Source organism: Oncorhynchus mykiss, chromosome 6 (genome assembly GCF_013265735.2).
Source record: "Oncorhynchus mykiss isolate Arlee chromosome 6, USDA_OmykA_1.1, whole genome shotgun sequence".
NCBI classification, from domain to species: domain Eukaryota; kingdom Metazoa; phylum Chordata; class Actinopteri; order Salmoniformes; family Salmonidae; genus Oncorhynchus; species Oncorhynchus mykiss.
This window is the reverse complement of record NC_048570.1, coordinates 17,643,612-17,670,470: the sequence shown is the minus strand read 5'-3', so window position 1 is coordinate 17,670,470 and position 26,859 is coordinate 17,643,612. Positions and strand designations below refer to the sequence as shown.

Here is a 26,859-nt window from a genome sequence, read left to right as displayed (position 1 = left end):
TGGGGACAGTAAGTCCAACTGGCCTCACAACAACACCAGCCCAGGACCTCCACATCCGGCTTCATCTGAAACCAGCCACCCGGACAGCTGATGAAAGTGAGGAGTATTTCTGTATGTAATAAAGCTCTATTGTGGGAAAAAAACTCCTTCTGATTGGCTAGGCAGGGGCACAGCCATGGGTGGGCCTGGCTCCCAAGTGGGTGGGCCTATGCGCTCCCAGGCCCACCCATGGCTGTGACCCTGCCCAGTCATGTGAAATCCATAGATTAGGGCCTAATTTATTTATTTAAATTGACTGATTTCCTTATATGAACTTTAACTCAGTAAAATCGTAACTATTGTTGCATGTTGCGTTTCATATTCCTGTGCTGAAAGTGCATTAGTCAAGCTCCACCACTACTTTGTTCAATTTGCCCTCTGGTGAGTGGGGCCAAATTGTGAGAGGGAATTGTTGTCATTTCCCTAACTTCCTCTTTATAGGGGTTACACGTGCCAAGACCAGCACTGCTCAGTTACATAACACACTCAACCATAGCCACAATGTCAACAGAACAGCCATCATTGTTTACTACATATTCTGTCTACCAACTCAGACAAACCAACTATCAAGTATACAACATGGTAAAGCAGGTCTATGGACAGTACTATACAGTTCTGAAATCACGTACCCTGAAATAAGCTGGTCTGAAACCTGCAGTCCAAGAATCAGAGAAAAACAGGAGGCTACTTAAAAAAGCAAAAGGAAGAAACTAACCTGAGATACTGAAACCAGCAGTTGAAACTTCCATCACCCTCCATGGCAGATAGTCTCTGGTGTGTGAATGGCGGAGTTGAAATCTAAGACCAAAACAATAAAACCTCCACCAGTCCCTTCCTCTATGAGCCCAGCCCTCCCTCACCCCTCCCACAGGCATATCAAAACATCCTTCAACCACAGAACTATATGGAACGGGGAACAGAACACTAGTCTCTCTGTGTGTGTGTGTGTAGCAGACCTGAGTTCAAATAAATATGTATTTGAGTATTTTCTAATAATATGACCCGAAATCAAATGTAATTGATACAGAGGTACAATCAGTAAGGCTGGTCTGAATGAATAGCTCACTTCAGTAAGTACAATATAATTACGGGTTCACAACAAAGCTGTGAAACCTATTGTTATTCTTAGGATAATCTTATTTTTTCACTTGACAGAGTCAAATAACTCAAGCATAGGTTTGGTAACTTTTGTTCTAACATGGCACACAGAAACTAGAGGCCATGAGTAGCTTGGTCAAAAACAACCGCACTGACTGGCCAATAGGTGGCGCTGTTATAAGCATTCTCATTTAAACCTTCATATCTGCTGCCCCGTTTGACCTAGAGACTTAACTTTGTATGTAGATGTCTTTCCTCATACTGAACACATTTTCCTGAAGGACCCATAAGGTACATCAAGATAAACGTTCCTCCATCTTGGAAGCTTAGGGATTGGTTAAGAGATGGCTGAGTGACTGATCAATCAGAAAATCAGATTTCACGTGTCCATTTACAGTGCCTCCCCGCAAGTATTCACAACCCTTGACTTTTTCCACATTCTGTTGCATTACAGCCTGTATTAAAAATGGAGTCAATTGAGATTGTGTCATTGATCTATACACAATACCCCATAATGTCAAAGTGGAATGTTGCTTGTATTATTGTTTTGTAATTAAAAAATTAAGCTGAAATGTCTTGAGTCAATACGTATTGTGGTATCCCAGGAGGTCTACCCCGGGGGATGGTAATAGAGGGGAGGTACGTGAGGCGACATTGGCTCCGTCTGCTGGGAATACGGGAGCTGGGCACCCCGACACGGACAGCAAAGTGGAGGTAATTAGAGTAAAGTGCCAACCAGCCGTGGAGGCTAAATAAAAGGAGCACGGTGGCACATCGCGGGAGAGAGACGGACGCCAGTTAAGAAAGACCGAGCAAATCCTAAATTATTTATTTGATATATTTATTTTCTGTCTTAGTAAAGTTGTTTTTGCGGACTAAAGCCTCCCTGTCTCTGTGTCAATCTCTGCACGCTCCACCCAACGGTTTACTGCAGTATTCAAACCCTTTTATGGCAAGTCTAAATACATTCAGTAGTAAAAATGTGCAGTATAAGTTGCATGGACTCATTCAGTGTTCAATAAGTGGTTAACGGGACTACCCCATCTCTGTACACCACAAACAATTCTCTGTATGTTCCCTCAAATTGAGTTGTGAATTTCAACCACAGATTCAACCACAAAGACCAGGGAGGTTTTTCAATGCTTAGCAAAGAAGGGCACCTATTGGTAGATGTGTAAAAATAAAACAAGCAGACACTGAAAATACCTTTGAGCATGGTGAAGTTATTAATTAGGCTTTGGATGGTAACTCAATTACCGGAAAGTAAGGAAAGTGCTCAGGGATTTCACAATGAGGCCAACGGTGAAATTAAAACCGTTACAGATTTAGTTTAAATAGTTATATGAGACAACTGAGGATGGATCAACAACATTGTAGGTACTCTACAATCCTAGCCTACATTACAGAATGAAAAGGAAGCCTGTACAGAATAAAAATATTCCAAAACATGAATCCTGTTGCAACAAGGCACTTAAGTAATAATGTAAAAAATGTGGCAAAGAAAGGACATAAAGTATGTTTGGGGCAAATCCAACAACAAATCCCTGAGTACCCCTCTTAATATTTTCAAGCATGGTGGTGGCTGCATCATGTTATAGGTATGCTTGTCATTGGAAAGGACTAGTGAATTTTTTTAGGATAAAAATAAATGGAATACAGCTATAAGCACAAGCAAAATCCTACAAGGAAAACCTGGTTGTCTGCTTTGCAACAGACAGTGGGGCACAAGTTCACCTTTCAGCAGGTCAATAATCTAAAACACAAGACCAAATCTACACTGGTGTAGTGGTGCCTACTCTAATTGTGCCAAAAAGTTGCCAAACGGCCCGCTTTGCGATTGTGTAGGCTACTTTGTTTGATTTAACTATTGTACTACATAATTGATAAATCGTATTCCTCCACTACACTACTTTGATACGCATCAGTAGGGATGAAGTAGTGAGTATACGCAATTCCCACTGGAGGAAAAAATATGATTTATACCTTTGTATACCCTCCACTTCACCACTTACCCTTTGTGTTTAAAAAAGTGCACTCTCCTGAGTGCCCTGGTATAACGGTTGCTGTCCTTTCAGAATCACAAACCTGTCACACACTGAAGGCCTATAGGTTCGCCACTGCGCAAACATGTACATAATATACATAAAGTCTGTTAATATGATTCAAGAAAGAAGTGTATAAATTAGGCCTGGCGAAGCTGTTTTAGGCACCGACTGAATGGAAGCGGATGATTCGTTTTTTACTCCGCTGGTCTCGTGAAGAAATTACAAGTCCTCACTGTCCGAGGTCGAGTACAAATATCTGACACCGAAACAATACCAAGTCACTCAAATCCTGGTCTCAAGTACTAAAACACTGGGTTGAATATATATTTTAAGGTATTAATATCCATTGAGTGATTGGTTGAGGTTTCTTGGGTGCGTGACGTCACTACGAGTCCGTGAGAAACATGAGACAGATTCTCTCGCCTGGAATCGGAAACCAGTAGTGACCACCAATTTAATGAGTTAATATAACATTCCCGCATCTCAATAACATTGTTGCAGATGAGGGCTTGCTAGATAGTGTTTGAGTCCTCTCAGATGTTTTCTTGTTTTACAGTTCAGCTGGCTTGTGAAATGCTAATTTTTGACGTAAGCTAAACTGCTTCTAGACTCGGGTGCTCATGGGATTTCAGGAGCCAGAGGGATAGATGATTCCACAATGGGCAACAACTGGCTACTAGAACTGAACAGATGGTCATGGGGCAATGACATTTGGTATGTAAAGCTTATGTATGTCCTTAGAAGCTGTGTGAATATAAAGTCACTGACACTTTAGGATGGTACAACAGCCCAGTTGGTGGCAATATAGATCTCATTGGCATCAGTGGCACCATAGGATACTAGAGCAATAACCTTCGATCAAGTGGACTTTGTCTCATGCACATTAATGTTAGATTCTAATTATGCAGACAATGTGAATGATCATGATTAGTATAACTGTAAAATCACATATAGTTGCCCTATTATGTCAACAACAAAAAACATTTTATTTGCCACGTGCGTCGTAAACAATGTGTGGACTAACAGTGAAATGCTTACTTACAGGTTTTCCCAACAATGCATAGAGAAAGAAAATACAGAAATCATTGAAAAGTAAAACACAATGATAAAAGTAATAGACACACAATGAGGAACAATCTATGTATATATTAGGTACACTACCGGTCAAAAGTTTTAGAACACCTACTCATTCAAGGGTTTTTCTTTATTTGCACTATTTTCTACATTGTAGAATAATAGTGTAGACATCAAAACTATGAAATTACATATAGAATCATGTAGTAACCAAAAAAAAGTGTTAAACTAATCAAAATATATTTGTGATTCTTCAAAATAGCCACCCTTTGCCTTGATGACAGCTTTGCAGTGTCTTGGCATTCTCTCATCCAGCTTCACCTGGAATGCATTTCAATTAAAAGGTGTGCCTTGTTAAAAGTTAATTTGTGGAATTTCTTTCCTCAATGCGTTTGAGCCAATCAGTTATGTGACAAGGTACGGTGGTATACAGAAGAAAGCCCTATTTGGTAAAATACCAAGTCCATATTATGGCAAGAACAGCTAAAATAAGCAAAGAGAAACGACAGTCCATCATTACTTTAAAACATGAATGTCAGTCAATACAGAACATTTCAAGAACATTGAAAGTTTCTTCAAGTGCAGTCACAAAAACCATCAAGTGCTATGATGAAACTGGCTCTCGTGAGGACCGCCACAGGAATGGAAGACCCAGAGTTACTTCTGCTGCAGTGGATAAGTTCAATAGAGTTACCAGCCTCAGAAATTGCAGCCTAAATAAATGCATCACAGAGGTCAAGTAACAGACACATCTCAACATCAATTGTTCATTAGAGACTGTGTGAATCAGGCTTTCATGGTTGAATTGCTGCAAAGAAACCACCACTAAATGACACCAATAAAAAGAGACTGGCTTGGGCTAAAAACACGAGCAATGGACATTAGACAGGTGGAAATCTGTCCTTTGGTCTGGAGTCCAAATTGGACATTTTTGGTTCCAACCTCCGTGTCTTTGTGAGATGTGGTTTGGGTGAACGGATGATCCCTGCATGTGTATTTCCCACCGTGAAGCGTGGAGATGGTGTGGGAGTGCTTTGCTGGTGACAGCGTCTGTAATTTATTTAGAATTCAAGGCACACTTAACCAGCATGGCTACCCCAGCATTCTGCAGCGATACGCCATCCCATCTGGTTTGCAGTTAGTGGGACTATCATTTGTTTTTCAACAGAACAATGACCCAACACACCTCCACGCTGTGTAAAGGCTATTTTACCAAGAAGGAGAGTGATGGAGTGCTGCATCAGATGACCTGGCCTCCACAATCACCCGACCTCAACCAAATTGAGATGGTTTGGGATGAATCGGACCGCAGCCAACAAATGCTCATCTTATGTGGGAACTCCTTCAAGACTGTGGGAAATGCATTCCAGGTAAAGCTGGTTGAGAGAATGCCAAGAGTGTGCAAAGCTGTCAAGGGAAAGAGTGGCTATTTGAAGAATCTCTAATATTACATATTTTGATTTGTTTAACACTTTTTTGGCTACTACATCATTCCACATGTGGTATTTCATAGTTTTGATGTCTTCCCTATTATTCTACAAGAAAAATCCTTGAATGAGTAGGTGTTCTAAAACTTTTTACCGGTAGTGTATATCCAAGGGGTACCAATTCCGAGTAGGAGGTAAGAGGTAGATATGTATATACAACTAGGAATTAAGTGCCAGATAGTAAACAGTAGCAGCAGTATATGTAATGAGTAAAAAAAAGTTGGTGCAAAAACCATCCAAGCAGATAGTTAGTCCGGATATCTATTTGGCAGTCTGTTGGTTCCATTCTCTAAACTGGTTTAATAAATATTAATGCTTGCATTATGTCTCTGCTGTTCATTCAGTTAAGCATGCCCTCAATTGAACTACCTCTATTGGAAGTTTTTGAAAGCATTTTCTAATAATTCCCAAAAATTAGCCTACTATTTAAAAATATTTTCTAATACTAAAATACATAGTGTATGAGTCAGTGTATTTGCGTATTTCCAAACACATTCCAATTTACTACTAAAAATAAAACAAATTGAAATATTTACTTTCAAATGTCTTTGAAATACCCTAAATAGTATTTGAACCCTGATCTGGTGTGTAGACGTGTTTGACAATCTTATCTGATCTCTTACACACACGCATACAAAATCACATTCACACACACACAGACTGGATGTATCAAGTTCTCATTAAAGTTAAATACAACTAACTTGTCCCTTCACAAACCACCAAACTATAGCTTATGGTAACCTTCTAGCATATCGTAAACAAAAACGTGGGAGGCTAATCCTTCCATGTAGCAAACTGACTGAAATGGTCAAAACATAATTGGTAGGTGTTATGTCTAGGCCTACACAGTGGCATCATGTCAGTCAGTGCTACTCATAGGCCTTTGCTACTTCACAATGTGGAAAAACTATAATTCCTGAAAGCTTTCCATGTATTAGCTTACCTCTCTCCCCTTTCAGTTTTACCTCTGTGGTGATTACTGCACATGTGGCTCAAACAAACAAGCTTTTCAAAACTTGGCTGAGAGTGGACTGTGGCATTCAAAGCCAACTGAACCTGTCAAGTAGACGTAGATATGCTCAGCTGACCAACTACCTGAGATATCCATTGTGATGTCACCAAAAAAAGATCAACAATAGCGCCTCATGCTCTATGCCTAAAGGCAACATACAGCAAGTCAAATGTATTTGCAGAGAACTTCCAAGGGATGTAGAAACATTTGTCAAGCACACATACAATATGTTGTTGTGTGCCCTCCTGGGACTCAGACCCTGGTTCTCAAAGTCAACGACACTTGTTCCATTAAAAGTGCAGAGGTGAGGCATGCGACAATAACACAAGTTACTGTCAGCATGCATGCTGTGGTCAGGTGATCATAGGCAGCTGGTTGTGTGGATACCGCATGGGGCAGCAATAATACCAATGTGGCTGGCAAGTTTGCCTCCGGCCTGGCCAAAAATTGGTCTAGCCTTTTGGACAACAGCGCACTCTGTTGATACCCATAGACTACTGCACTGACAGGCAGCCTCACAAATCACGAGCTAATCTGCTGAATGATTAATTGATTCTTAACACTGAGTTGATGGAGCAAGCACTTGCATTCACTATCAACACGTTCTGAACTAAATACAATTCCAATGTCATCGGAGTAGAGAAAACGATGACGTCTAAACCTGTTTATTCTATACTGAACAAAAATATAAAACGCAACATGTTACATGTTGGACACATTTCATGAGCTCATGTTAGTGAGCATTTCTCCTTTGCCAAGATATTCCATCCACCTAACAGGTGTGGCATATCAAGAAGCTGAATAAACAGCATGATAATTACACAGGTGCAATTGGCATGCTGACTGCAGGAATGAGGACGGTTGGACGTACTGCCAAATTCTCTAAAACAACATTGGAGGTGGCTTATGGTAGAGAAATTAACATTCAATTATCTGGCAACATCTCTGGTAGACATTCCTTCAGTCAGCATGCCAATTGCATGCTCCCTCAACTTGAGACATTTGTGGCATTGTATTGTGTGACAAAACTGCACATTTTAGAGTGGCCTTTTATTGTCCCCAGCACAAGGTGGACCTGCATAATGATCATGCTATTTAATCAGCCTCTTGATATGCCACACCGTAAGGTGGATGGATTATCTTGGCAAAGGACAAATGCTCAATAACAGATGTAAACAAATTTGTGCACAACATTTGGGAGAAATAAGCTTTTTCTGAGATCTTTTATTTCAGCTCATGAAACACGGGACAAACACTTTGCATGTTGCGTTCATATTCTTGTTCAGTGTAATATGAAAATTAAGTTAACTTAAAAGAAGTTGCACAACATGCTATGGCCTACCTCATGCCATGGGAGGTAGGGGTTGATGTTACTGATGTAACTTGCTGTGGGGGGGAGAAGGTGGTTGAGGTTGCTGATACGGTTTGTCGTAGGCAGGAGGTGGCCGCTGCCTGAGAGGAACCAAAACCTGTAGGGGGTTTCATGGTCAAAGGTAGATCTTCATCTGAAGAATTGTCCTCCGATGCCCCCAGGATGAACTTGGGGCGCGCTTGTCGAGCTTCTAGGCCTGAGATGAGTTTGGGCCTGTTCGTTCTACTGGGAGGCTGAGGGACAACGAAGTGAAGGGATGGCTGTGTGTGCTTCATTTCCTCCGAAGAGGCCTGAGGAGCTTGGGAACCCCCTGCCCTGGGTAGCATGGGACCGACAGTGGGGTCAATGTGGGTTAGGGGACGGTTGTCCCCGCTATCTGTTGAGGTAGATGCTGCAAGACCCATGGGTGTGGATTGTTTAGTAGGGGGTGGAGCAGGGGTGTGTGCAGCCACAGCGGATCTATCGGCCGCTTGCATCTCCTCCTGTGCTGCAGCTGCAGGGGTTTCACAGCCAGTCACTATTTCCCCCCCTTTCTCCAGCATCTGCTTGACCTTAATCATCCAGAATAGCCACAATATCAGTAGTAATCCCAAGAGTAGAAGTGGGATCATTCAGACATCCTCTTGAAACTGCAAAATAAAAATAGATGTATGATACTTATTTCCTGACTGTACCAACTTTTATCATTAGAAAATAAATATGGATTCAAATGAATTTTGCGACTGCCTCATAAGGAATTCAGTAAAGTGCACAAGCAACCGTTTCCATTGAAGAAAAACACCTTGTATAAAATCTATTCAGAGTCGTTCAATGTCATTTGAGCAAGCCATGACACCCACCATCACAAATTGTTCTTAAATTGTTTCTGTAACATTTTGTTTATTTTTGAGATATTAAGCTAATTGACTGCACCCAAATTGGCCCTTTTGATTCATTGGATTCAAATAATATTCAATAAATATTGTACCCAACATCTGATTTGGACCAAACTTCTTCCTACCATTGAGTAACACATGAGGAATCCAACGAAAGCCACCCACAGACCCCCCACACCAAACCCACCTCAACAACCAGTATACAGTATCAGTTCCCTATGTCTAACAAGTAGTATGGAGCTGCGGCTTGGAGTATTGCTTTTTCATTCTATTTCATGTATTCCTCCTGAATCTGGTGATGTAATTTTTTTCCCTGTTCTGAATTGCTTTCATGGAGGACTGGCTTAAATTGTGAGGATGACCACACAATGTATTTTATCATGAGCAAATGCTATTGCTTTTGTAACCAAAGTTGCAAAGAAAATGTTCTGATCCATTTAATAAACACAAGAGTCCAGCCAAATTGATACAAGTTTGTGGCAGTAGCAGGAACAGTGGCATCTAGTGGGGATAACCTGGTACTTTCACTCATTTATGGTAAATAATGCAAGCGACTTCAATGGCTAATTTCTCTGAACAGAGGAAAAAATAAAAATCACAGGTAATACATTACAAAGGATGAAAACACAATAGGCTTACTCCAAGCCACAGCTCCATACTACTTGTCAGACATAGACAACTGATACTGTATACTTTTTGTTGGTGTGGGAATGCTAATCTTAACTTTTTCTAGCAGAAACCATTTCAGCACAATCTGAGATGGGGAAATGCTTTCCCAACCCTACACTGAGCGAACAGACTATGTGGAGGTTGACCCCAATGACTGTTCAAGGGTTAGATGTCTTCTTTATCCCCCGCTAATATTTACAGTCAGGCAGTAAGGTAATCTGATCCCAGATCTGTGGTTAGAGGCAACTTCTACCTCATAAGGACAGTCTCTGAAAGCCCAGACAAACAGGAATGTAAACTACAAGCAGGCAAATAAACATGCCTGTTATGGCAGTGCACAAGGTAGCCTGTAAATGAACAACCCAAATGGGTTTTCAGTTGCGAAAACTTTTGCTGTGTTTTTAGGGACTAGGCTAGTGAGTAGGCTATTCCTTCACTACTACTTTGTGACAACCTTACTCTGGCAGCTGACGAGAGAGAGAGCTGAGTGGGTTTCATTCATACAAACACAGCTAACATCTGTCGTTGTGGCACATGGAGGAAAGGTCAACAGTGAGGGAATAAAATGTGGAGGGGGAGGGACAAGCCCAAGAATTACTCCTTAAGATCCAAGGACCTTTTATGTTATTTTCAGAGGTAGACAGCCAAAACAGCCAAATACTCCATCTAAACGGGAGTTGAGATACGGTTCTATAAACATAAAGCCCTTTACTTTCATACAGGGGTGGAAGTAAGCCGATATGGCATCCCGGCAAAATAAATAGTGGGGGTACGCCATACCAGGAAAACATGAACCTATCACATTTTAACACAAAGTGCCAAGAAAAGATGAGTGGCTGTGACTTAGGGACGGGTGGACAACTGTGGAAGCATCAATTCAGGCTTCAAGTGTAGGCCTAATGACAATTGCAGAATGTTATTACAATACATGTAGTTGTTTTGTAACAGACAGCATTCATCAAATTGCAGGTGCACAGTTCACTGTTTGAATGATGAAATTATTTTGCGTTTAGTCTACAGGAGTGCCTTCCTGAAGTGATTGTCAAACAATCAGATGAAAACATTATGACTGGTTGTGCTTATGCCACATTAAAAAGTTAATGAATGTTGAAACTAATATAAATATTTACTAGGCCGAGGCTACCGGGCCCACAGAGATCATATGATATAAATAGGGATTCTATGATTACACCTAGGCTATAAATAAATAAAAAGTGCCCGTGCTTAGGTGTCCCATACTGGTAAAAAATCTACTTTCACCGCTGCCTTCATATCACATCAAAATAATTTCACAAATATAAAATATAAACTTGCAGTTCAAACACGTTTCTGTCAACCTTCTTCCACCTTCTTCCATTACACAGGTGTTCGTAGAATGCTAGATAGCTAATTATCACAGGTGGCCGCCTCAGTCTTCCGTAAACACGTGCTGTAACATGGGGATATGGCTGTGTAGGAACACTAACCCTATGAAAGGTGTACTATTTCGCCTTTTTTAATGATTTCTCGCTGATATGGAAGATATGTTACTAATGTTTCCAAAACCGTACTGCAAGCGATGCGTGTCCACAGTTAGATTGAGCGTCAGAGCTCTTAACAGAAGTACCCCGGACCTTCATCAATAGGCGCTAAAGGTAGTTAGTACCTGGGACAGGCAGGCAAGCAGGTCATATTGCCTAAACCAGGGGTTCTCAAACTTTTTGGGGCCGGGGACCCCTTTTGTGATAGCAAATTCATCAGAGACCTCTCATAATCAGAACAACTTGGGTTAGTAAATCTCCTTGTATGCTATTTGTTATCTATGACTTCGGCAGTGCATGGCTGGATGAACCAAGTCTTGGGGTCTGGGAATAAACATTTTAAAGGAGAGAAAATGTTACAGTTTTCAAGCAATTTTCCTGCAGTTCTATACATTATCATAGGGCAGAGAGATTTTTTGTTGTTGCAGCTTTAAAGCTAATATCCTGCAATTCTACATATTTTGCCATGAGGAGATAAACTACAGTTTTAAAGCTTAAATTACAGTGCATCTAAGAAAAGAAAATGAAAAAAAGTTTTAAAAATAATAATAATTGGGGGCGAATATAGGTAGTTAGTTGAAAAATGTATAATTGGTGAGTTAAAGTACTGTGGATACCCAGTATCCCTTTGAGCCTGCCAGGTCCATGTTGCCCAGGGTTAAGAACATACATAGTAGATTTATAATAATATGTTGTATTGTATTACACCCTCTAAAATTCTTCCACCTTGGCCAAAATTAGTTGAATTTTTTGTTTAATAGAATGTTATAACCCCTTTTTCTCCCCAATTGGTAGTTACAGACTTGTCCCATCACTGCAATTCCCATACTGACTCAGGAGAGGTGAAGGTCGAAAGCCATGCATCCTCCAAAACATGACCCTGCCAAGCCGCACTGCTTCTCGACACCCTGCTCGCTTAACCCGGAAGACAGCCGCACCAAGGAAACACTGTTCAGCTGGCGACCGAGATCAGCTTGCAGGCGCCCGGCCCACCACAAGGAGTCACTAGAGCGCAATGGGACAAGAAAATCACAGCCAGCCAATCCCTCCCCTAACCCGGATGACGCTGGGCCAATTGTGCACCGCCTCATGTGTCTCCCGGTCACAGCCAACTGTGACACAGTCTGGAATCGAACCAGGGGTTGTAATGACGCCTCAAGTACTGCGATGCAGTGCCTTAGACCGCTACGCCACTCAGGAAGCCTGGCCATTTTTTTTAAATGTAATTTGGTTTATATATATATATATATATATATACACAATTATTTCTTTCTCTATATATATAAATAGAGCTGTCCGCAGACCCCCTACAGTACCTCAACCGCAGACCCCACTTTGAGATCCGCTGGCCTAAACAAGATTGGTATAGGGAGGAAGCAAAATGATACCATATCAGCATACAAAATCCTTAAAGCAAGACATCCTTGCTACCCTCACGTTCCCACAAAAAGGCATAATCTTCTCTGCCAAGTTTTACTTTCAAAGTGAACCTGGCTCAGAATGGTGGAGGGCCATTTCTCCAACATGCTTGAGTAGATGGCTGAGCAGTGAGCACAAACATGTATGACCATTAAATAGTTTACTAATACGTTTGTTAAACATCAAATAGACTAGGTCAAAAGAGATAACCCGCTCATCAGTATTTCTGATAGGGTAATCTACAAAAGTACTAGCCATCTCAGACAATGATAACAGTAGTCTATCAATCTCTCTGGAATTAGCCTAAAACATTTCAGGGGCAATTCTACAATGTGGATGGATATTCGTGGAACTGAACACGTTTAAACTCCCAAATGCAGTAATATGTAGTACACATTACTATGATAACTTGGCAGTGAAAATGACCGAGGTTAGTTCCGTTAGTAAATGTAGTTAACGCCTAAATTAACTAATTAGTCGTAGGCTTACCTCTACCGTGCTGCGCGTGGTGATGGTTACAATGTCTATGGTGGCCACACGTGTGCACCAGATAAACAGGGGTGTACGCCCTTGTTGAACGCTAGTAAGTAACGTCGATGGGTTACAAAGTTCAAACATCGTATTGCTTAAAAAATATTTTGTACCCGGAATTCTGAGCGAAAAGAGCATACATCACGTTGCTGTGATTAATGTATTTGACAAGAATATCCTTCTTCCAGTGAGTGGCCTATCAAATCTCAATTTCGGGTTGCGATTGTTATTGATGAAGCAACATGTATGAATGAGGTGGAATGCTGCTCAAAATAGTTTGGGGTTGACGTTAAAATAGTCTTGAGAGGCGCTACTCACCACCTATGAAAGCGTTTAATATATCATTGCAAGTAACTACAGCAGTGCCAGTTCGATGTGAAGTTGTCATTAGTGACTAATTAAAACCCTTGTTTGGCAAAATAATATGTCCAAAAATCAATCAAATTATGAGCGAGTCAGGGGCATTATGTCTGAAGTTGTCCACTGGTGCGTATGTAAATTCACTCTGACACTCTCGTCTGAATGTGCCAGAGCGCAGATCACTGACGGATTTACAAACGCTCAACACACGATGAATATGGCCGGTGTCAGTAAACGTCTACAAAAGAACGTAATTAAATTGTTGCAAGCAGCGAAGTAGGTCACTAACGCTCTAGATAACATGGAAATAGCCTAACCAGCTATTCTAGGGCGAGTAAAATAGTCAGTGAGGTGTTCTATCATTTGTGTGTGCAAGTAGCAAGCTTACTTTAATCGTTAGTTTGGGTGCTTATGAGGTCAGAACGCAAGGATCTACCCTAGGTTGCAACCCTACTCCTCGGCCTGAGCGTAGTGTGCTGGCTGCATCAGTTGCTATATTTAAAATGGTTCTTGCTATATGGGATCCTTTGGGCATTCCTACCCTATTCAAGTTGTAATTTTAAATGTATATGTTTAGATACGGTTTGGGTAGCGACATCCAATCAGGAGTGTCTTTGGTGGTCTCTGGGTAGAAAAACCTAGCTAGCTCAGCCAGCCATTGGCTAGGCCGTCAGAAGCTGGACAGAAGGCCTCTGCCATTCCACTGCAATTATAGCAGAATTTGAATGGCAGTGGAATGAACCAATCACACTTTGACTTGCAATTGATTGTATTTCTGTGACGTGTCTAGGCCTTCACTACTGAGGTAATTAATTCATAATACAGAATAGTAGGCTGATAAACTGCCAATTCAGTAGGTGGCAGCAATATACTTATACGTATAAAACCTTGAAGAAGAGCGTGCAAGAGAATGGTTACGGTCCAAACACAAGACACACCCTATCCTCTCAGCCCTCAAATGAAGTGGACGCTTCTGATGATGTCTAATGAGTATACACTTGCAGGGCGAGGAAGGAATGATTTTTAAATGGACCACCCTTGGCTGGAAATTCTTCACTCATTCATCCCGCATTGATTGTGTATTAAGCCAGCGGTAGCTTGTGGGTGCTTTATATGTGCTACATTCAATTATGAGGGCATGTCTACTTATGTTAAATATTATTAATATATGCCTGCCGATTAATCGGTATCGGCTTTTTTGGTCCTCCAATAATCGATATCGGTATCAGCGTTGAAAAATCATAATCGGTCGACCTCTAATATCTATCTACATGTACATACTACCTCAATCAGGCCGACTAACCTGTGTCTGTATGTAGCCTCGCTACTTTTATAGCCTCACTACTGTTATTTTTCACTGTCTTTTTACTGTTGTTTTTATTTCTTTACTTACCTATTGTTCACCTAATACCTTTTTTCCACTATTGATGAGAGCCTGTAAGTAAGCATTTCACTTTAAGGTCTACCTACACCTGTTGTATTCGGCGCACGTGACAAACGTTGATTTGATTTTAAATGCTTTTTGGAATAAGCAAACGTATTATTTTGGTGGACATGTTGATCTATCAGGGTGTGTTGGGTGTAAATATGATCAGTCGTGCGATGTTTCTGTATAAATCCAATTTGGCTTTTACTCAAGACATTGTGCTTATTAAGGAAGTTTAGAACGCTTACATTTACAGAAAACCTTCCCCAGGTTACTGTTCACACAAATGCCTCTGTAATTGTTAGGGACAAATTTGTCTCCGTTCTTAAAGATTTGGGTTATGAGTCCTTGATTCCAAATGTCAAGGAAATAACCTACACTCAGGATCAAATTAAACAGTTTTAATATAGCCAATTGAAATTTTGCACTAGTGAGTTTGAGCATCTCATTTAGTATGCTTTTTTAAATTTGAGGGCCTGAAGTTTCTTACAGTGCTCCTGGTCAGTAATTGAGGAGTCCAGTGGATTTTGATTGTCCTTTATAGCTTTTTCCAATCTTTTCAACTCCTCATGATTTTGGCATTATTCTGCATTTGTTTTAAAATGGGTTGTCCATATGTCACCATTTTGTATCGCCAATTCTTCTTGTTTAGATGTTTTATTTTATATTTTACAAATTTTGCCAGAAGTTGTTTGTGTTTATTGACTCCTCAATTAGTGTCAGCTGCTTGCTGTTGTACTGTGCTGTTGTACTGTGCTGTTGTACTGTGCTGTTGTACTGTGCTTGTTTGGTTCTGAGTGTATGTTTTTATATAGCTTTAAAGTCTCACAGTAATGAAGGCGTAATTCACCATTATTTGGGTCTCTGCGCTTTTGGTTGGATAGTGTTCTAAGCTTTTTCCTTATAATTTTACAATCTGCATCAAACCAGTTGTCATCTGTGGTCTTTAAAAAAATAATAAAAAAATTCACTTTTGCCGCTTGCCTGAATATGTAGTTGATGTTTTTTACTGCTAGATTGATGCCTTCTTTACTGTGAGTGAATGTGCTATCCAGAAAGTTATATAAGAGTGTTTGGACATTTTGGTTACAGGTTGCTTTCTTGTATTCTTCTGTGCTGTTTTGGGCCCATCTGTATGAATTTCTGATGTTGTACAGCTTACTGGGCTGTGAATGTGTAGTTGTTTCCATGTCTGTTCTTAGGAGGAGCAATGTAATTTGGCTGTGATCAGACGGAGGTGTTAGTGGCTTGACAGTGACTGAGCTGAGAGAGAAAGGATCAATGTCTGTAATCATATAGTCTACTGTGCTGTGGTTTAGAGGTGAGCAATGGGTGAATCTCTCCAAAGAGTCCCCCCGTAACCTACCATTGACAAAGTACAGACCCAGGCTTCGACAGAGCTGAAACAGTTCCCTTCTGTTTTTGTTGATGGGGCTGTCACTGTTGTTTATATGGGGGAGTTAGAAACAGTATGGCCTGTAATAAAGCTGTCCCCTCTTGTGGTCATTAGATCAGGTAGTGTTCCTGTGCACGCATTTGTGTCCCCACAGATGAGCACATTTCTCTGGGCTTATAAATGGCACATCTCTTCCTCAAGGGTGGGGAAGATCTCTGAGTAATATGGGGATTCTGAGGGGGTTGTATATAGTTCAAAGGAACACATATTTTTCTGTCAGTTCAAGTTATTTTTTCAGTTTTAACCAAATGTGATATTTACTCATTTTGAGGGGATCAATTAGATTTTGGGTTTTGTACCAAATGATCAATCATCCAGAGTCTCTGCCTCTATTGACAGAGCTGTATTTCTGTGATTACCTCTCTGTAGCCTGTGGGACAGTAAGTGACAATTTCAGCCTTACACCATGTCTCCTGCAGAATGATGACATCAACATCTTTAAGATTTTTGTTGAACTCCAGTGCTGAACTCTTCAGTCCAAAGGTTGATGAGTTTAGGCCCTGAATGTTCCACATGCTAACTAATAGTGATTTCATGTTGCAAAAAGAAAGAATAACAGTCAGAAATACAGTAACTACTAAGTTGTTAAGATTGAGATAAACAGGATAACAGCCAATTTTTTTCTGTTTCATAGAACAAGTAAACTTTTAGTACAGTGTGTGTGTGTGTGTGTGTGTGTGTGTGTGTGTGTGTGTGTGTGTGTGTTTAGTACAGATGTATTGGAGGAGCTGTTTAATCTAACTCAATCCTACAGGGTTCTCCTGTCCTCTGACGACGGTGGTGATGTGGGAGTTGGGGAACCACTCAGAGGCCGTCTCTGCTACTCTGTTGACCAGGCTGCCTATTCTCTTCTGTCTCTCTCGCTCTCTGTCTTTGTCGTTCTCTCTACCTCTGTTTCTGTCTTGCTGTCTCTCTGTCTCTATCTCCCTCAGTCTTTGTAAAATTAGGAGGCAGCAGATTGCACAGAACAAAGTAGCAAGGATTTTTTTTAAGGTGGATATTTGGTTATTATGTTGTAGTCATGCACAATGCTCTTGGTTGGTCATCAATCAAAAAGATCATTTTAAAAAACATGCTTATTTTATTTCACAGTGTCCACCATTTAAAACAGTCAAACTCCATTCACAACAATATTCAGTTGGTAAGAGACCAGATATTCAGTCAATACTAGGAATGGATTGTCCACCATTCCTAGCAAAAGAACATTTCGCTTCAGAGCAATAAAGACATTGAGTAATTTATCTGTGCAAACCAGAAACCTTTCAATATATGCATTCAAACAGGACTTTAGGGCCTTTTAAATATAGTGCATTGGAAGGTTGTGCAGGACTATGGTAGATGAAGGAACCTATCTATCTTTTTAGACTGAGTATTTATCTGGTCAATATGTTAGCGTATTATGTCTGTTGGTAACAGTGTGTTATATCTGAAAATATGATCCTATTATAAATTGTATTTTAATGTTTAAAGGACTCTTGGAAGATTAGTCCAAATGAGGACTAAAAGAGATCCTAATAAAATCAAATATCTCTCGCAATCTCTGTCAGTCTCTCTCTCCTCTCTTTCACTATTTTCTCTCTTTCTGTTGTCTCTGTCTGGTGTGGTCAGTTCAGTTGGACTACCTACCTACCTCGACCGTGGTGTAGGGGGACTTTAACCGCATCCTGCTGCTCACCAAGAAGAGATGGATAAAGGACGCCATCGATTACGTTGCTCCCCGCCTCATGTACTACTATCCCTCTAGAACGTTGCTGTTTTATAACATATATGCTGGCTATGGAAATATCAAAGCCAATTACTGAACATAAGAAAACAATATTTTTGACTAATAAACAAATATTGCTTATAAATCAGTGATGCGCCTCCCGGGTCGTGCAGTGGTTAAGGGCGCTGTACTGCAGCGCCAGCTGTGCCACCAGAGACCCTGGGTTTGCGCCCAGGCTCTGTTGTAACCGGCCGCGACCCGGAGGTCCGTGCGGCGACGCACAATTGGCCTAGCGTCGTCCGAGTTAGGTAGGGCTTGGCCGATAGGGATATCCTTGTCTCATCGCGCACCAGTGACTCCTGTGGCGTGCTGGGCGCAGTGTGCGCTAACCAAGGTTGCCAGGTGCACGGTGTTTCCTCCGACACATTGGTGCGGCTGGCTTCCTGGTTGGAGCGTTCTGTGTTAAGTTGTGTATCGGGTTGGATGCGGCTTGGGTTGTGTATCGGACTTTCAACCTTCGTCTCTCCCGAGCCCGTACAGAAGTTGTAGCGATGAGACAAGATAGTAGCTACTAAAAACAATTGGATACCACGAAATTGGGGAGAAAAAGGGGTTAAAATAAATACATGTAAAATAGAAATCAGTGATGCATGGTGGCTGTGTGATGGCAAGCCCTGTGATGGATGCTTGAATTAATAAATAAGGGTTAGAGCTAAATCATCGGCCGCGACCGGGATGTCCGTGGGGTGACGCACAATTGGCCTAGCGTCGTCCGGTAAAGGGAACAAGCACTGACCATAAATTAGTAGGCAAGATTTTGTTTTAATTATTTATTTTTTACTTTATCTGACCAAAACAAAAAACAACTCCTTCTCCCACTGCTGGGAGATCCTTATGTGGATGCATCTGATCAAATTATGGAAGAGTGGAGAGAAAGCTGCCCTCCAGTGTCCTGTATGGAGAGGTACATTCTAGTTCTACTGGACCTGCTTTTAAACAATGTGTGTATGTGTTTCCCATTTCTCATAACCAATGAAAAAGGCTGGGGTAAAAATGACACACCACCTGCATTAACTTTCAGAACGGGACAGCCTAGAAGAAGGGAAATGGGGGTGGAGAGGAAGAGGAGAGCAGTGAGGACGAGGAGGAAGCTGACGATGAGGGGGAGGATGGCGCTGGAGCTGGCGCTGGAGACATGGATGAGGTGGAGGAGCTGATGGAGAGCAGCTGGAACATCATGCAGTGTCTGGCCCAGACTGCCTCCTGTCAGAAATACTTCCTCATGACCGTCTGTTATCATATCATGTGTACAGTGTGTACAGTGATCCATTAGGAATTTGGAGGGGGTGCTTGGGCACAGCTCCCTGATTTCCTGCACAAATCCATCCATCCTTTTATCATGTCTCCTCTGTTTCCTCTTAGCCTACATCGCTGCCGTTGACCACGGCATGCGAGTGAAGAAAATAAGTAATGCCCCAGGAACCACACCCATTAAGAGGCGGGGGAGCAGGGCAGGCTTCCCAGCAAGCAGCAGGAGACTCCAGCGCTCTTCCCGGTAAGTAATGAGAGAGCGGTACCACAAAGCCACAAGGTACAGTACCAGTCAAAAGTTTGGACAAACCTACTCATTCAACATTTTTTTTTCTTTTTAAAACTATGAAATAACACATATGGAATCATGTAGTAACCAAAATAGTGTTAAACAAATCTAAATATATTTACAATTTTAGATTCTTCTTCTTTTGCCTTGATGACAGCTTTGCACCTCACAAAGACACTGCCGTTGGAACCAGAAATCTCAACATTGGTCTCATCAGACCAAAGGACATAGATTTCCACTGGTCAATTGTCCATTGCTCATGTTTCTTGGCCCAAGCAAGTCTCTTCTTCCTATTGGTGTCCTTTAGTAGTCGTTTCTTTGCAGCAATTCGACCATGAAAGCCTGATTCACGCAGTCTCTGAACAATTGATGTTGAGATGTCTGTTACTTGAACTCTGTGAATCCCCTCGTGACAAACTCCATTACTGCAGTAATTAAATAATAAACTTGACTTGTTTTGAAGAAATGTAAAAGTCTCTCCTTTTGATTACAATAATTCCATGACACTCCTCCGACCCCCACAGGTATGATCTCCTTCTCTCAGGAGTATGTGTCAAGCATCCTGACCCAGAACTTCTTCAGCATCACCCAGAAGATCCAGAAGAAGGTGACTGGTAGTGGTGGAAAAGGTACCTAATTGTCATACTTGAGTAAAAGTAAAAATACCTTTAATTTAAAATGACTCAAGTAAAAGAGAGTCACCCAGTAAAATGCTACTTGAGTAAAAGACTAAAAGGATTTCCTTTGAAATATACTTGAATATCAAAAGTAAAAGCATGAATAATTTCTAATTCCTTATATTACGCAAATCAGACGACACAATTTTCATGTGTTTTTTTTCTTCTTCTATTTGCGGATTGCCAGGGGCACACCAACACTCGGACATCATTTACAAGTGAAGCATTTGTGTTTAGTGAGTCCGTCAAATCAGAGGCAGTGGGGATGACCAGGGTTGTTCTCTTGATAAGTATGTGAATTGGACCATTTTCTGTCCTGCTAAGTATTCAAAATATAATGAGTTTTTACTTAAGTACTTTACGCTACTGGTGACAGGCACCCGGACTGTGACCCAGCCCTCAGAGATGTTCCCAGTCCTTCCCCATAGAGCCATGCACGGGCATGCATTTTAAACCCAACCCATTCCTGTTACATTCAGGCCCTACCCTACCCAGGCCTGATTGCTTCTGCCAAATTTAAAGCCCGGCTCTGCCCGAAATCAAAAATAACTTACTCGATTAGTAAACCCATTAGCTGCTATTCTCTGTCAGTCACTGACTCCCTGCACCCAGGCAGCTCGCTGTCTCTTTCTTTTGATGTGGTTGAAGCACTTCTGACACCATGTTATGATCTTAGTCAGATATGGCTGTACTGCACAGCAGAGAACAGGCAAATTAGCATGGCTGACGCGTGACCCACATGACTACACAGCTGTGACTCACTGAGGTTGGTGATAACAAGACTACAAGCAAATGGCTCAGCTTCAAAATGTTGGTGATAAATGTAGCCCTAACTTGATGTATAATGTCGGGGCCAGTCGGTGTCGGGTAGCAGAGCTCTACTGCCCGGCTCCCACCTGCCACTCAGAAACCCAGCCCTGGAGTTCATCAAATACGTCTGCCACGTCAGTGACTGGGAACACGAGTCACACCGTAATGTCAAAGTTTTGCAGTGAAAATTAGTGTTTGTTATTGGACAAGTTCAGGTAGTCCCGGCCCGTTTGCTTCCGTTATGTGCCTAGTGAATACACCCCAGTGTCATATACACTAGTGTTAGCATTTCAGTTCTGTTTTCTTCTGTTTCATGCCTAATGAATACAACCCTCCCCTATAGGTGCTCTCCCTGGACGCCAACATGGTGAATAAGCTAAAGAGGGACCTGCTGAGCCTGGTGGACGTGTGTGAGTTTTCGGAGGACACCCCTGAAACTCCTACTTCCTGCCCGAGGTCATCTGCCACCACTACAACCTGCTGCGATGTTGACCTTTGCAAGGATCCCTCAGTGGCACAGGTGAGTGAAACGCTACAGCTTACATTTCTATTTATATAATTTCAAGTACCAATTCAGAATAGTAGGCAAAATTAAGAGGTGAAAATAGACAAAATTGTTAGGGTGAGGCACATGGGCTACTAACAGCTTATTACACAACATAAACTTATGTATACTGTAGCTAAGAAAGTAATACTATCTCCCAGGCATATTACATAATTTATGCAGCAGCATACAAGACATTTTTGGACTCTGTACTGTGCTCACTTAAAACAGGAGTGTGACGCAGCGATCCTTCGTCGTGGTCAAATTTTGTCATCAAACTTTTTCATCAAAGTCTGGCATTCTCTGGATTTATGGTGCTTTCAAGACAACTGAGAACTTGAGAAAAAAAAAAAGTTGAATCATGTTGACGTCATGTAGCTTGTTTTTCCCGAGTTCCCAGTTGTCTTGAACTCTCTAAATTCAGATTTTGCAGTTTCGAGTAAACAGTTGTTTTCAGTTGATTCATGATGATGATGACTGCTATCATTTTTTGAAGTATGATGTTGACGTCAGTTAAATCAAAGCTACTGTAGATATAACGTGATTTGACGTCATTTTATCTGTGACCAATTTGTTTTTTTCTTCTTTTTTTTACCTTTATTTAACTAGGCAAGTCAGTTAAGAACAAATTCTTATTTTCAATGACGGCCTAGGAACATTGGATTAACTGCCTGTTCAGGGGCAATGACCTTGAGCCTTCTTGGATGGGCACTTCTAATGTCGCTATATGGCAGCACCCAAGGGTCTAGAATTTTCTGTCTACCCTTAGATTTGGCGTGACGTAGTGTCCCCATGAATAACAGAACACTGAGCCAATCACGGCGTAACGCTCCATATTTTTTGCTGGTTCCCCCACCACCACAGAAAGCACTGCGCTAGGCTGAAACACCTGCATTTTGGAGCTGCCTTACTCAAGAAAACAAAAAAGTGACCATGTTTGTATGCGGCTTTATTAACTCAATGATATATAGATATTTTTACATTGTTTTCAAACTGATATGTGACACGAATGAATGCCAAAATACCATGCCTTGAATGACGGGTCGCCGCTGAGGTGAATAATTCTAATAAGTTTAGTTGTAATATAATTAAACAACAACAAATACATGTCAAATGTAATGATGCCATAAAATTGCCTGGATAAAAGACACGCATTGCTGTTGAACCAGCCTTATTGTAGGCCTAAAGGAGGGCTTGGGTTTGGAACATGTGAAACTGGAAAATAAGCAACTTTTACAGGTTACAGATAACTTCTAAATATCATCTCTCGTTGCATAATGGGCATGGACACGTAGCCTACATCATGGAGGGGGTTTTACACACAGCCAAAACGGGACCTGTATAGCTCAAATAATGTGTGCCTGCCTACAATGCATAGATAAAAAGGGAATGTTAGCTCACTGTTTTACTCCTCTCAAACTTGATATTTTAAAAATATTTGGTGATTAAGATTATTTTCAGAGCAGTCTCATGAGCCAAAATCTTGACTACTTCACGATTGCATTGGGCAGACAAAAAAAGCATTGATTGAAGGCTGAATGGACAGGATGGGCATATTGCTAACTTTGAGACAATCTATCTTTGATGTGACAAGAAATTATGATCATGCATCTTTATTCCTCTATGATTTTCTATACAGTAGCTGTAAAAACAACATATAAACGACATTTCTTGACCACCCATGTACTGTAAACGTAAATGAGTTGCCAATCGCGTCAATCAACTTTCCAGTCTTTACTAGTCTCCAGCCAAAATTGTAGATATGATGTGTTTTGCCTTTGTATAGGAAATCTCATTGATGACAACAAATATAGTACTATTGTCAAGGTTTTTTTTTTGTCTTAATATTTTTGTCAATCAATCTTTTTTGTAAATGACACAACTGACAGTTTCTATTTTCATTGGACATTTTCCAAAGCGAAATCATAGTTTTTTTCTTCTCTGAAACCCTCTCAATTGTATTTATCTGTCCTGTTTATCGTTGACCCAGCCATGGTAAGTAAGTCATTGATTGAGTGCTGAGTGCTGAGATATGGAACCCCCATCAGTCCTAAACATCCTGTGGTACCTCTTCCCTCTGGAATCAGATGCTAATGTGCCTCACAGGAATAGTATGAGCTTTTATTTAATGGTTTTTAAGCACTGATTTGGGCCCAGACTACATTCTTCTCACCCATTTATCCTCTCGGTCTGATGGCTTTCAGGGCCATGATCTCCCTGGAGATGAGCTAATGATGAGTCCTGCAAGTCATGTCTCTCTGCCTGTCTGCCATTAGAACAAGATGCATTGTATCAAATCAATATATTTCAAGCGCATTTTAAATCACAACACACTTTACAGTAAAAAAAACATTAAGCTATTTGATTTTGAATTTTAGGACCCCTGTAGGTATAACAAAAAACAAAAAATGTGTATAAAATATTGAATTTGCCCTTTACTACTATAGTCCAAAGAATTTCATTCAATAATACATTCATAAATAGCAAAACAGACAGGTACAGTAAAAAAAACTATACAAGCTAACATATGGAATTGTTTTAAGATGGTCATACCATGGATTGTTTAGCTATTTGATTTTGCATTTTAGGACCCCTGTAGGTATGAAGAAAGAACATGTTTTTATACATTATTGAATTTGCCCTTTACTACTATAGCCCATAGAAACGCATTCAATATCATATTCATAAATGGTAAAACAGACAGGCTTTGAAGTGTATTTCCTGTATCTCCTAGATAGAAAGCCAAGAAAATATTGTATTTTTTCGGACATGTATTTAACCCTTTTTTTTTGGGGGGGGGGGGGGGGGGGGCCACAAAACTACCTCCATACTTTCATAAAAGTTTCTAAACCTGTACCAGGTGACCTTCAAACAGAAGAGTCCTGTGGCGCATTAGTTTGTAGCCCAAACGGTTCCGACGCTACAGACAAGTTGGCGTTACAGACCTCAGACATGGAGCAAAAGTAGTTTGTTCGGTTGCTACAGAAGTTTTCTTGAGAATATCAATTTTCGGGATGTCTCGTGGTCTGACAAACACCGCTGTAGCTCAACCATCTTCCACCGCAGATATCTCTAATTTAAATTGACAGATGTTTATGGGGATTATTTTATGATGCTACAAGATGCGTCAAATAGACTCTTAAACCAGGTGTACACTACACGTTTTTGGCCGCAATTTAGCTGTCCCAGACAAGCTTTTGAGAGCAGCCAAAATCTCAATGTTGTTGCCTTCTCGGTGCGCCCGGCCGTCACCGACGCTCGTTTAATTAAGGTTAGCTGGTCAGAGATGCAATCTGAAGGCTAGCGATCTCGTCCTTGAGCAGTACCAGACGTCCCGGTATTTTCAAACATGTTTTATTTTATCGGCACGAAATCTGCAATGTTCTTGTAGTGTAAGATGTTCAATGACTCGTTTTGAGAACAATGATCACGTTTAGCAAAGGAGAGCGCGTCAGAGAGGAAGCCAGTGGGATGACATTGTTTCGCGTCATCCAGAATGTGTAGACTCTAGAGCAGTATCGATAACTACTATTATTATGTACCTGTACTTATCTTTAAAGTGGCAATATGTAACTTTTTGGGCGAACAGACCAAATTCACATAGAACAGATCTACCGCTTCTTAAACGTTTCTATGTGTGCTATTTCTATGCATACTATTACGTTTGGGTTTGTACATCAGTTTCAAACAGCATAAATTAACATATTTTTGTTATATATTTCACAGCGGTTTTCAATTCAATTTTATTCAACTTAATTCTAAATTTTAGCTAGACATTTCAACTCTCTATGGCAAGTGTGAGTGTCTGACTGAAAACGTTTATGAGGCAGCTTTGCAGTGGTGTAAAGTACTTAAGTAAAAATACTTTTAAGTACTACTTAAGTAGTTTTTGTGGTATCTGTACTTTACTATTTATATTTTTGACTACTGAAATGCAGTGGAAATGTTTTATTGGGATTCAGTTCATTTGCATGGCAAATAGGGACTTTTCAAATTAATTGCAATTCATCTGATCACTCTTCATAACTTTCTGGAGTATATGCAAATTCACATCATACAAACTGAGGCAGCAGACTTTTCGAAAATTAATATTTGTGTCATTCTCAAAACATTTGGCCATGACTGTACACCTGGCTTTAAGGATGCATTTGAGTTTCTGTGGATTCAGCTTTCAACATGTATGTTCTATCAGAGCCTGCTGCTCCAAGACCAGCGTTTTATCATTACTATACTGCTGATGTTGAGCATGAGTTTCCTGGAATTTAAATTACAGTTTAGTGCAGTGTTGCTTGGCTTTAAAATTTGTTGATTTAGTCTATCTGGAGTGATAATGATGAGGAAGAGTGCACATTCATCCCTAGCTCCCTTTGTTGTGGGCATCTGTAAAAAAAAAAATAATAATAATTTTTAAAAACAGCCACTGGTTATGGCTAGACTGGGGGAGTCTAGATCAAAAGCGATCTTAACCCACCAACCTCCATCACGATAACCTCATTGTCCCAGAGAACTCACTTTGTGTACTAATGGGCATTTCTCTCTCAGACCAATAATCTGATTTCACATCTACGCTGGAGCTGAGTCTTACAATTAGATTGGTTGCATTGGGTTCCCTGACGACTGATAGCTTGTCTCAAATGATTGAGTGAAGTACTTACTGTACAGAGCCCAATATACTTACCATATCCCTTTTTATGCTATATTTTATTATGACATCATGTTACAGAGGGGAAAATGTATTGCAATTTTATCATGTCTTCCAAAATTAAATAAATATAGAACTCTGCATTAAAACAGCATTTATAGCATTGCCTAGGTTTTTCTAGTTACAGGCATGATATCTGACTTGGTCTGTTCATATCACTTAGTTCCAAAGTGTCATTGTGGTTGTCAACAGACAACAGCGGTCCATCTATTGCATAATACCAGAGGAGGCTGGTGGGAGGAGCTATAGGAGGACATGCTAATTTTAATAGCTGGAATGGAGTAAATGGAATGGTATCAAAAACATAAAACATATGGAAACCAACCCACTGAGCACACACTGGTTGAATCAATATTGTTTCCACGTCATTTCAAGGAAATTACGTTGAACCAACATTGAATTGACGTCTTTGCCCAGTGGGACATGTTTGACTCCATT

The 26,859-nt window shown here is 40.7% G+C and overlaps 1 protein-coding gene and 1 pseudogene across 8 annotated transcripts in view; one reads left to right on the top strand and one right to left on the bottom strand.

Annotated features, from left to right (window-relative positions):
* The window catches only part of LOC110525352 (acetyl-CoA carboxylase 2), a 58,241-nt gene extending 44,836 nt beyond the window's left edge, over positions 1–13,405 (bottom strand). For 3 of the 8 annotated variants that reach the window (XM_036979485.1, XM_021605386.2, XM_036979486.1), the window contains exons 1-2: positions 13,100–13,387; positions 8,098–8,756 (exon numbers count right to left, since the gene is read on the bottom strand). In XM_036979485.1, the coding sequence (XP_036835380.1) occupies positions 8,098–8,738 (641 nt within the window). In that variant the 5' untranslated portion in view covers positions 8,739–8,756; positions 13,100–13,387. Of the gene's footprint in view, positions 1–754; positions 870–8,097; positions 8,757–13,099 lie in introns of those variants that run through there. The other 5 variants (XM_036979491.1, XM_036979490.1, XM_021605387.2 and 2 more) reach the window with 4 other exon arrangements.
* Positions 13,406–18,823: 5,418 nt separating this feature from the next.
* Positions 18,824–23,951, top strand: LOC110525351 (annotated as a pseudogene).
* The last annotated feature ends 2,908 nt before the right edge of the window (positions 23,952–26,859 follow it).